General features: G+C 42.7%; 1 protein-coding gene across 16 annotated transcripts in view; it reads right to left on the reverse strand.

The window, feature by feature from the left end:
- R3HDM2 (R3H domain containing 2) overlaps positions 1 to 12,599 on the reverse strand; it is a 156,334-nt gene that overhangs the window by 38,640 nt on the left and 105,095 nt on the right. For 10 of the 16 annotated variants that reach the window (XM_082634540.1, XM_082634538.1, XM_082634543.1 and 7 more), the window contains 3 exons: positions 5,602 to 5,801; positions 2,944 to 2,967; positions 1,080 to 1,121 (listed from right to left, as the gene is read on the reverse strand). In XM_082634540.1, coding sequence (XP_082490666.1) covers positions 1,080 to 1,121; positions 2,944 to 2,967; positions 5,602 to 5,766 — 231 coding nt within the window. In that variant the 5' untranslated portion in view covers positions 5,767 to 5,801. The remainder of the gene's footprint in view (positions 1 to 1,079; positions 1,122 to 2,943; positions 2,968 to 5,601; positions 5,802 to 12,599) is intronic. The other 6 variants (XM_082634536.1, XM_082634544.1, XM_082634535.1 and 3 more) reach the window with 1 other exon arrangement.

Consider the following 12,599-nt stretch of genomic DNA (forward strand, 5'->3'; position numbering starts at 1 on the left):
AAGCTTCCTCCTCTGTAAAATGGAAATAATAATGATAATAACTGTCTTACTTATTTCTAAGGTTTGGGGGGGAAGTGAAGTAGCAGAGAACACCCTCTGTTTTTTTTCTTTTTGGCCATGCCCTGCAGCATGTGGGATCCTAGTTCTCTGACCAGGAATCGAACCTGCACCCCCTGCGTTGGAAGCGTGGAGTCTTAACCACTGGACCATCATGGAAATCCTGAACACCCTCTGTTTTAAACCTTACTGTCAAGCCCATCACTGTGGATTAGGCCATGTAAGGCAAGCCACAGAGCCAATTTATCATAAATCATAGTCTTCTTCAAACCCAAGCCACATACTGGCTGGGACACTCCCAAATTCTGCCATTATTTTTCAAGGGGAAAGGGGTGGACACCCTTAATTATTACTTCGATGGACAATTCTTCCCAATGTAAGAAAAGTTTAATATTTTACTGTTCCCTAATTAAAATTAAAAAGCTATCACACACTAACACCTATAGCCCTACCTGATAACACTGCTTAAAATCATCTGTGATGTGCTAATTTTATCATACAATGATTAAAAACAAAATCCTCCTCTTTGCCCCAACCTAAAAAGTGAATCGAAACAAAACAGTCTGTATTTTTAGGATGTCCAAAAATGTTGAATCATTTTACTAATGGTAGAGGATTTATCTTAAAGAAAATTCACATGGCAAAAAACCCCAAACCCTCTGGGGGGCAAAATAAGAGAGCCAGAGATGAGCAGAGAAACTGGCATTACAGCAGAACCAGTACCAGTGTGCTCAGGCTTTGTTTGTGGGAGGCTCTGGCTGGGTATCCTTTCAGGTATCAGAAATAGACTGTGACTGAACTAAAGATAATGGAGAAAAATAAAGCCAGACATTCCAATAGGACATATGTAGATGTGCGTGCATGTTTGTGTGTGTGTGTATGCATGTTCACAATCAGGGCACAAGGGACAGGCAAACTTTGCCTATATATAATCCAAATAAACTAGTTATTAGTGATAAGTCCATCTGTGCAATGTACTACCAATAACACTAGAAAAGAAGCTATAGAGGAAGGGCTCTCACCTTGGCTCTTTTCCTGGCATGACCGTGGTTGGATGTCCGCCTCTGTTAGAAGGGGATTAGAAAATATTAAAGGTGGGGGAAACAAACACTTAAGTTAAAAGCAATACAAGTTTACAGAGAAAAAGCACTAACTTTAAAACCATTATAATAGCCAACCTATGATGAGACCCAGTTGTTGTGGTTGTCCCCTATGCTACAACTCTAGCAACTGTGACATGGAAGGGACCACAGGCCACATACAGACAAATCACCACTCACCATGAAGATAAAGAATAGAAAGATATTGACTGGTTGGCCTATTTCACAGATTGATAAAAATTACTTTTGGATAAGCCAAGGAATCCTCTCCTGATTAGGATGCTTCTGGAAATGTCACTACCATAGCACAAGAGAGTGTTTTTTTCCCAAGCTTGCTAACAGGAGCCTATTTAGCCCATAGTGGGTGTGAAATATGGCTCCTAACCATCACTTAAAATAACACCTTTATAGGACAACACATTGAGAGTTCTAACTTGAGATACTCAAAAGACCTGTCCCTGTGGCTGCAGAAATGGAATAAAGGCTCTTCTTGCCAACTGCCTACCTCCCTGAATATGAGAATTCTCCCAGTTCTAAGCTCCTGGTGGAGGCTCTTATAGCCTGTCTGGGTCATGGATATAAGATATAAGATGGGACAGGATAAAATGAAGGGAGCATGGAAGATGTGGATAAGACCTCCAGAGCAAAGGGAGGTAAGGAGAGCAAGTAAAGAGCAGGATAGAAGCTGAGGAAGATGAAGAATGAGGGCCTGAGGTGGGATGAGGGAAAGAATGACTAATTAGTTGGTAAGGTTTCGAATAGCTGAGAAGTCAAAATGAGGACTTTCGGGAAGAGGTTGGGTGACACTTAGAGCTATGTATGACACTTAGGGCTTCTAAGATGTTTGGAATGGAACTCACTGCCACTGGGGTGTGGAAAAACCTGAGGCTGGTGGGTGGAGGAGGGGAAACAGATGGAGGCAGAGTACCAGCATGGTCCTGGGTAGGTGAGAATTTCTTTCCTTTGTCCTCTTCACTAGTTACCAAACAACACTGCTACAATGCAAAATGAAGAACCGGAAAGGTGGATGGAAAAAGTGAGAAATGATGGTGAATCTGGTCAGTGGCAAGATCTGTTATAATAAGGGAAGAATCACAGTCCAGGAATGTGAAGCAGTATTTGTCACTATTTTTTTCAAATAAGTTATAACATACACACGACACAAACATTCAAGAGTTATAATGAAGGTATGCAGAATAGTAAGTCTCCTTTCATATCTGTCCCCCAGCTACCTGGATCCCTCCTAAAGGGTCAACTAGTGCTGAATTTCTTGTAATCTTTTACAAGGGATCTTTTGTGCATCTATAAGATTATTGTACACGTGTACACATACTTTTTTTTAAACCAAATAGACGGATACTGTACACACTGCCCTAAACCTTACTTTTAAACTTTTTTCCAAGGATACCTCCATAGAAGAGACACTGTTTTTCTTAATGGCTACATGGTATTCCATTGTGTGGCCATACCATAACTTATTTTACCAGTCCCCTAAACTGCACCATTTAGGATGTTTCTGATCTTTGTTAGTATAAACAATGCTTCAATGACCATATCATTGAGTATATCTACAAATATGGTATAGTCCATTTAAAAATTTTATAAAGTATTGCTAAATTGCCCTTCAAAGAAGTTATACCAATTTATAACCCTACAAACAATGTATAAATCTGCTTATTTCTCAGAATGCATAACTTTCATTAAATAGTCAAACACATACTGAAAGCCTAATATGTATCAGGCACCATGCTAACTACTGGAGGATACAGAGATAAAAGACACAAACCTTGTCAAAAAGGAACTCATAATCCTGTTGGAGAAGACAGACAAATAGACAATTACAATACAGGACATTAAGTGCATTACAGAGGTACTCATGGAGTGCTAGAGGAGCACAAGTGTCTAACTCAAACCTAGGAATTCACAAATTCACATGTTCACAAATATTGAGTGCCTGCAAGGAACTGTGTTGGGCCCTGGAGATACAAATGATGAGCCTAAACTGACCTGGAGGAGGCCAGGGAAAGAATACCAAGGAGGGCATTCTAGGCAGAGAAAGCAAGTGTAAAAAGCATGCTTTCTCCAAACTTTTCAGGGGCCAGCGAATCAGTTAATGCTGGAGCATGGGATTCCAGAGGTGGATGGATGGCAGGCAAGGGCTAGGTCACAATATGCCATGCTGACAAATCTGGGACTTAGCCTAGGGCAAGGAGACACACACAAACTCTGTAGAGAATTAACACAATCAGATCTTTATTTCATAGCCATCTTTCTAAAGCAGTATGGTAGCTGAATCAGAGGGGATTACAAGTATAAAGGCAGAAAGCCCAGCTAGGTTATTTAAAGGATCCACCTAAGTTCAGTATGTGTTAAGTCAGGACTTGCCCATTCTAAACTGAATCTCAGAACCTGCCCTTTATAGCACTGTTTCCATGCCAAAGATGTTCTGAGTTCCAATTGCTGATTCCAAGAATATGTCTCACACAGTACAAGTAATGAAAGTCCCCTTTCCTCAAACTTTCCAGCTCCAATTCATAACAGGCACTCTCTTGACAGCGTCAGTAAGATTCTTGCGGAAACTTATCAGGTGTGAGTTGCGGGGAAGGTAAGAGAAAGAGCAGAATTTTTAGTGCTGTTGAAGGGGAACAGTGATGGAGGGGAGAGGGCTTCTGAAGGGTGGCCAAGACCTTGTTAAAGGAGCAGAAGCTCCAGCAGATGGCAGCAGCAACTCCACCTGCTCCAGCAGCAACAAAAGGAGTCTGAGGGGAGGCAGGTTCCCCACCCAGCCTCCCACACAATCTATCTGTATATCCAGGTGAAGACATTCTTAAACCAAGTAAGTATCCATAAGGCATATAAAACCTATAGTCACCCTTTCTTTTCTGCCTATCTTCAAGAAGAACACACAACAGGAGTTCAGAACACCACCTAAAATTGTCTCCTGAGAATAGAGTAACTTGGACCAAAAAGTTCATTTAATTATTATCTTCCATGTAACATGACAGCACATAATTAAACATTCAACACTTATTTGTCCTGAGGATTTAAAATTCATTATTGGGATCAGTGGAAGCTAGAAGTATAGCTGGAACAGTGGCGGACTGTCTCCATAAACTCTGGAAGGATGGGCTGGGAATGACAATTCACATGCAAAAGATAATGGAAAGAAAAGCAGCCATGACAGAGATCTGGCAAACTGTAAGAGGAAAAATAGCAGAAAAGCAGGTAGCTAGAGAACAAAATACTTCAGAGAGTTATCTGATTTTAATTCATCCTTTTATGTTGTTGCTGTCTTAATCTTTACGTGAGACAAGGCCTAGGTGAATTGGGTTGTCAAGAGAAATCATGCTTCAAGTTTCTAGATGCTCCAAAATGTTATTGCTACTGCTCTTTAAACTAACTTACTACAATTAACAGTCTATCTCCTAAGCATATAATAAAGACCAGTCTCACCCGTGGGCAAGAAGGAAAGGATTTATATAATTTGGGCTTGGGTAACACAGGAAACTAGTAGTGACCACAGGGAAGAGAACTGGAACAGGTAAGCTAGAGGAGGCCCAGAGTCTGGCTGGGTACCAAAGAGGAGCCCTGGAAAAAGCTCGGCTGGCCGTCTACTGCCATCATATCTGCACTGTAGTATGAATTCGGATGGAAAACAATAGGCAACCAAAGAATAAAATTCCTCTCACTCACATTTACCAAGTGGCAAGTTCAGAGACTATTTCTGACCAGAAAATGCTGACTGCTTTAACACAACCAGGATATGAATTTAACACTGTGTGTAAAGCCACGCAGCTCTAGTTTTAAGAGTTTATTGTAGGGACTTCCCTGGTGGCGCAGTAGTTAAGAATCCGCCTGCCAATGCGGGGAACAAGGGTTTGAGCCCTGGTCTGGGAAGATCCCACAGGCCATGGAAGCAACTAAGCCCATGTGCCACCACTACTGAAGCCTGCGTGCCTAGAGCCCATGCTCCGCAACAAGAGAAGTCACCGCAATGAGAAGTCCGCACACCGCAACGAAGAGTAGCCTCTGCTCGCTGCAACTAGAGGATGCCCATGCACAGCAATGAAGACCCAATGCAGCCAAAAATTAAAAAAATTTTTTAAATTAAAAATATGGTTTATTGTATAAGCCATATTATGACTTGTCAAATATGTGTTTGTATACAGTTTGTTTTTTGATAGTTAAAAAATATCAAAATGTAGCAAGAACCAGTGTTATTCAGGTCCTAATAGATTAGGGATTTCATTCTGTTTTCTTTAGACTTCGTCGTGGACTCTGACAAAAAGGGAAGGAGATACTTCTTGAGAGCTGAAGTTGGGTTTTTAGGGAGAATCAAACGTTTGTGTAAGTGACTGGCTTCCTATAGATTTCCAAAGCCACCTCTAATGACGTTTCTATTTTGCTATAAAGAGTGCACATATGATGCACTTCTAATCCTTACCTGTGTCTCCTGACGCAAACTGGTATCTTCACTCTCTTTTTCAATTTCTTCCTTGCTTGGAGTCTTAGATATAAACTTGTTTTTGTTTACAGATTCTTCCACCAGTTTTTTTTCCGATTCTTTCATTATTTCCAGGGTCTCTTGAGTAGTGTTACTGTTAGACATCTTCTTCAATAGAATACAGCAGCCTCTATGGACTCCTAAAGAAACATGAAATGCATTAAACAGGAGCTGTGTATCTAAACTTAACACACCTGCAAGACTTGTATTTCATACAGAAGCCTGATATAGCCTTCCTGTAACCCAGTATAGGGTCCTTTGATAAATGTTGCCCCTAGATTAATTTCATTTCTTTAAAGAAAAAGAAAAAGCTTTACTGAGGTAAAATTGACAGAAACTGCATATATTTAAAATGCACTAGGAATTCCCCGGCAGTCCAGTGGTTAGGACTCCCTTGGCGCTTTCATTGCCAAGGGCCCAGGTTCAATTCCTGGTCAGGGAACTAAGATCCTGCAAGCCACGCGGTGCGGCCAAAAAAAAAAAAGTACAATTTGATGAATTATGAAATACACGTACACCTGTGAAACATCATCACAATCAAGATCGTGAGCACATTCATGACCTCCAAAAGTTTCCTCCTGCTCCTTTAAAAGCCCTTCCTCCCCTTTGCCACCACCCCCAGCCAACCACTGTCGCTACAGATTAGTCTCCATTTTCTAGAATTTTACATCACACAGTATATGGATTCTTTTACTCAGCATAATTATTTTGAGATTCACCAGGATTCAGTTCTAAAGCAATGTAGTTTAAGTCCCCTTGGCACTTTATTTGCCCTCCCTTGTTCCCTACAGAAATTTGCTCACATCTTCAGCTTGAGCACTCCACAGAGTTAACTCACTAGACTCTCTCCAGAAAGAAGACATAAAGCTCTATTCAGTACCAGAGAGGATCACTCTCCTTTCCCAAGGAGAACTTCCACAGCTGCCACAAACCACAACACTGTTACCAACTTCAAGTATCTCCTCCATCAAAAAGCAGCAAAATCAGACAATGTTTATAGAATCTTAAATTCTTTCCTGTATCTTAAGCAAGCTGAAAAGGCAAGAAGAGAGTTTTGTAGTCATCTGTCCTTCAGAAAGACTGGGTCTCTCCCTGGAGGAAGAGAGAACCTTTGCTTTGCTATTCACTATTTGGGTTCAGTCACTTTACTGCCTCCCAAAGATGCAGAGATTTGTAGTGCAGGGGTGGTAGCTCTTTATCACTTGCTATGACTACCTGGGAAATCCTGTAGTGAGGTCAGCACAGTAATCCAAGCACCCACTCAGTAACAGAAATTGATGCTCTATAGAGAGATTCATGTCCTCAACAACTGTTGAAGTCAAAAATGCTTAGCTCCAACAATGGTTTATAATAGAGGTTTCTCTTTCATGGATTACTGACTGTTCTTGAATCCTAAATATTTCTTTCCTTTCTTTAAAAAGATAAGACTGGAAACCTTCCCAGATGTCCTGTCTATTCCACGTGACTCTAGAAACCAAGCTAAACAAACAGCAATGCTTCAAGAAAATTGTCATGCCAGACATTTTTTCCTCCTTCCAATCAGTTTCAAGGATAAGACCCAGAAGGCTCTTAAGAAGCATGGGTAACCTCATCCTGGCATAAGTTAGTCTGCAAAGATTATTGCTTTGTTCACCTTCTGGCTACTGAGCAGCTGCCTGGAGACTTAGTTTAAAAGGCTAGAGAGTCATTCATACAATCATAGTAATACAGCTGAATTTAAATTCTTTTTATTGATTGATTGATTGATTGGCTGTGTTGGGTCTTTGTTGCTGCGCACTGGGTTTCTCTAGTTGCAGCGAGCGGGGGCTACTCTTCATTGCAGTGCGCGGGCTTGTCACTGTGGTGGCTTCTCTTGTTGTGGAGCACGGGCCCTAGACACACAGGCTTCAGTAGCTGCAGCATGCAGGCTCAGTAGTTGTGGCATGGGGGCCCTAGGGCATGCAGGCTTCAGTAGTTGTGGCACATGGGCTTAGTTGCTCCATGACATGTGCGATCTTCCCGGGCCAGGGATCGAACCCGTGTCCCCTGCATTGGCAGGTGGATTCTTAACCACTGTGCCACCAGGGAAGTCACATACAGCTGAATTTAAAGATCAGAAATAGGGACCTCCCTGGTGGCGCAGTGGTTAAGAATCTGCCTGCCAGTGCAGGGGCCACGGGTTTGAACCGTGGGGTCCGGGAAGATCCCACATGTCGTGGAGCAACTACACCCGTGCGCCACAACTACTGAGCCTGCGCTCTAGAACCCGCGTGCTGCAACTGCTGAGCCCACATACTGCAACTACTGAAGCCCGTGCACCTAGAGCCCGTGCACTGCACCGAAGAGTAGCCCTGCTCACCGCAACTAGAGAAAGCCCGCACACAGCAATGAAGACCCAACACAGCCAAAAATAAGTAAGTAAACAAACAAACAAACAAATAATAAAATAAAGATGAGAAATACTGGAAGAAACTGACAATAAAAAATGGCTGATATTTTTTTTTTTTTTTTTTTTTTTTTTTTTTGCGGTACGCGGGCTTCTCACTGTTGTGGCCTCTCCCGTTGCGGCGCACAGGCTCCGGACGCGCAGGCTCAGCGGCCATGGCTCACGGGCGTAGCATGTGGGATCCTCCCAGACCGGGGCACGAACCCGTGTCCCCTGCATCGGCAGGCGGACTCTCAACCACTTGCGCCACCAGGGAAGCCCGATATTTTATTTTTTAATTAATTGATTCAGGACCTGGAGGCTTCTATAAAAAAAAGTTACAACCTACAGAGCTTACGTTTTTTATTTTATTATTATTATTTTTTAATTTATTTCTGGCTGCGTCGGGTCTTCGTTGCTGCACATGGGCTTTCTCTAGTTGCGGCGAGCAGGGGCTACTCTTCGTTGTGGTGCACAGGCTTCTCACTGCAGTGGCTTCTCTTGTTGTGGAGTACGGGCTCTAGGCATGTGGGCTTCAGTGGTTGCAGCATGTGGGCTCAGCAGTTGCGGTACGCGGGTCCTAGAGTGCGCAGGCTTCAGTAGTTGCCGCACGTGGGCTCAGTTGCGGAGCACGGGCTCAGTAGTTGTGGCTTGCGGGCCCTAGAGCGCAGGCTCGTAGTTGTGGCGCATGGGCTTAGTTGCTCTGCAGCATGTGGGATCTTCCTGGACCAGGGGTTGAACCCGTGTCCCCTGCACTGACAGGCGGATTCTAAACCATTGCGCCACCAGGGAAGTCCCTACAGAGCTTACGGATCATTGGCTATACGTGGGAACTGCATATACACATATATTTGTTTTCTTCCCCCATGGGTAAATCAAGGGTCCATTCTCTTCAGTTTCAAATACAGTAAAACTCCGCACATGCCTTCTCTATATCTCTTAGCTGGGAAACATCAATAAAGATCAGAATTGGAAGGGTTCTTAGATACAGCCTCATGAAATCTTCCCCATCCTCCCCAAAGAAGAGTCCCTTTGTGTAATTTCCTGAGAGGAACTTTCTTTCTCCTAGAAAACTCCTGGGACAGGATCAACTCACTATTTCATAAACAGTCTTAACTGTTATATAGTTTCTCCCTATAAAAAGCTATGAACTGTTTCAATCTTGATCCTAAATCTGCCTTAGAGTCAAACAAGATTAAGTTTACTTCTCTTACCACATGACAGATCTTCAATATTTTTCTTTTCAGGCTTAAATAACCTTAAACAGATTACTCTGTCAGAAAGAAAAGGTGAGAGGTGGAGAATGCGGGAACTGGATAAAGGTGGTCGAAAGGTACAAACTCTGGTTATAGATAAATAGGTACTGGAGAGGTAATGTACAACCTGATGACTATAGTTAACTGTATGGTATATTTAAAAGTTGCTAAGAGAGCACATCTTAAAAGTTCTCATAAGAAAATAAAATTTTTTTGGCCTGAAATTTTCTTTAATTGAATTTAAAAAATTCATACAACATAAAGTTAACCATTTTAAAGTGAACAAATTCAGTGCATTTAGTACATTCACAGTGTTGTGTAACCATCACCTCTATCTAGTCCCAGTACATTTCCATCACCCCAGAAGGAAACCTTCTATGAGGAAACGGATGCTAACTAAATTTATTGTGGTAATCATTTCATAGTACATGTATGTTAAGTCATTAAGCAGTACGCCTTAAATTTATACAGAGCTATATATCAATTATATCTCAATAACACTGGGAAAAAAAAAGGTGGTGATAGGGACAAATATAAAGCAGCTGGTTGTTTCTTTTTCCAGGATGGGCCTCAATTACCAAATAGGTATATCTGTCAACCAGAATGATAACTTTGCAGCTCCTTTTTACATATAAGGCAGAAAAGGCTCAACCATCTGGACACCTGGACTAACTTCACGGTGTCCAAGCACTGTTACTCGGTCAAAGCACTAATGAAAAAACCCAACTAAACCAAAAAACGGTCTTTCATAATAGCCACCTGTGGAATATGGTCACACATTCCAACTTAAGTTGTAGGGAGCCACATGGTTTCCTTTGTTCACTGGGAAACAGGAAAACTTGAACTTTAGATTCTTTAAGACGTCCATAAAACAGTTATTAATGCAACCACTTTTAACAATTTTGACAGTCATTTCCACTGAGACTACTGGCCTCTTAAAGAGGTGTGTAAAACAAAGCAATTCCTTTCTTAAAAATTAATTAATTAATTTTTTGGCTGCGTTGGGTCTTCGTTGCTCCGCACGGGCTTTCTCTAGTTGTGGTGAGTTGGGGCTACTCTTCGTTGTGGTGCGCGGGCGTCTCATTGCAGTGGCTTCTCTTGTTGCGGAGCACGGGCTCTAGACACGCAGGCATCAGTAGTTGTGGCACGCGGGCTCAGTAGTTGTGGCACACGGGCTTAGTTGCTCTGCAGCATGTAGGAGCTTCCCAGACTAGGGATCGAACCCGTGTCCCCTGCACTGGCAGACAGATTCTTAACCACTGCACCACCAGGGAAGTCCCCAAAGTAACTTGTACTCTGAGGAAAAAGGAAGCAGCAGAGAAAGGGTACGGTAGACACTATACTGGCTACCTATCCAAATCTCCCCTTTCTCCCACACTCAATCTAGCCCAGATTTCCTTTTGGTGTTTGCCTTCCTCTGAGGACACATGATCAGGGAAGGTAATCCTATCCCCAAGTCCTAGGAGGTGGATCTTTCTTCTTTTTTAAATTTTATTTGGCTGTGTTGGGTCTTAGTTGCGGCATGCGGAATCTTCATTGCGGCATGCAGAATCTTTTGTTGCGCTGGCAGGCTCTTCGTTGTGGCACGCAGGCTTCTCTCTAGTTGTGGCGCTCAGGCTCTAGAGCATGCAGGCTCAGTAGTTGCAGTGAGCGGGCTCTCCAGTTGTGGCGTGCCAGCTCCAAAGTGCACAGGCTCAGTAGTTGCAGCGTGTGGGCTCTCTAGTTGTGGCACACGGGCTCCAGAGCGTGCGGGCTCAGTAGTTGTGGCATGCAGGCTCTCTAGTTGTGGCATGCAGGCTCCAGAGCACACGGGCTCAGTAGTTGCAGCATGCAGGCTCTCTAGTTGTGGCATGCAGGCTCCAGAGCACACGGGCTCAGTAGTTGTGGCACACGGGCTTAGTTGCCCTGTGGCATGTGGGATCTTAGTTCCCCAACCAGGGATAGAACCTGCGTTCCCTGCATTGGAAGATGGATTCTTAAGCACTGGACCACAGGGAAGTCCCTAGGAGGTGGATCTTAATTAGCTAGACTAATCGTGGTAATTCTGTTTCCTTTTTGTGTCTGGGTTAGGAAGGGACAAGTGACTCAACCATCACCAGTGAGACATGAGAGGATTTTGCTAGGTGGGTGGCTTTAAAGAAAGGCTTCTCACTGTATTAAAAAAGAAAAAAAAGCCACTAGAAAAATGCTTATCTTCTGCTGAAGGTTTGTCTTTTGTGCAGATGATGCCTGGACTGCAACAACACATGGAGAAGGGTGGATCAGAGAGAGTAAGATAGTAATGAGAGGTCAGAGTTTTAACTCTAGAGTTAAGATCCGTCAGGAGATACACCAAGCTCAAAACTGTATTTCTTGAGCTGAGGGTCTCTTTTTTCTCCAAAATAACCTTTAACTACAGTCATTTCCATAATCCTATGCAGAAGGCTCTCCTTTCTCCTGGGGCATAAGGATTTCTGGAAACAATTTTTTCTGGGCCAAAACAAAAGCAAAAGTTGCAGCCAAGGGACAAGATAATTTATTAGCAGGAAAAAAAAGGAAAGAAAGAAAAAGCTTTAAAGAGGAAGAATAAGGCCAGTAGATAAGGGTTAAAAGGCAGAGAAGTAATTTCCACTGTGGATGGCTTATTCAATGGAGAAAGGAACTATTTCATATATAATTTGACTAGAACAAAGCAAGACATTAAGCTCCCAGGAGAGCCTAGGTGTGTGCTTCCCTGCAACCTATCTGTGTACGTTGTACATTTCACCCAGGTAAATAGGACAATTTTTAAGGCAGAGTGTCTCCTGAGGACACTCAGTGCCTCAAGCTGCACAGAGGGGACGGTCAGAAGTTGAGGGCAAGGAGAGGGAGTGAGGAAATAGGATGATACAGAGGAGGATGATTGGGAGCCAAGATTTGGCAATTTTTTCAGGAAGAATACTGCATATTCCCCATAAATTTTTTGACTGCTGAGGTAAGTAGCTTCCAGGGCACAGTGAGATTATATATCCTTCCATCAACTCTATAAACAACCTTCTAGGCATTGTGCCAAAAAGAATATATTATATAGGGGACACTCAGAGAAAGAAGGGCAGTTTCATTTTCTCCCTTTTAATCCATGGCCAAGTAGAGAGAATTAAGAAAGAACAAAATAGCTAGAGGCTAAAAACCCTGACATACCCTGTGGCAAAATCCCTGTAAACTTTCCAGTCCTTCTCTCATTTATATATCAAGAATAAATTACTCCCAGTTGATACTTATACTGAAAAAATATTTAAAATCTGGGGGTTCAGGAGAAT

Source organism: Mesoplodon mirus (genome assembly GCF_964341445.2).
Source record: "Mesoplodon mirus genome assembly, chromosome: 11".
Taxonomy (NCBI): domain Eukaryota; kingdom Metazoa; phylum Chordata; class Mammalia; order Artiodactyla; family Ziphiidae; genus Mesoplodon; species Mesoplodon mirus.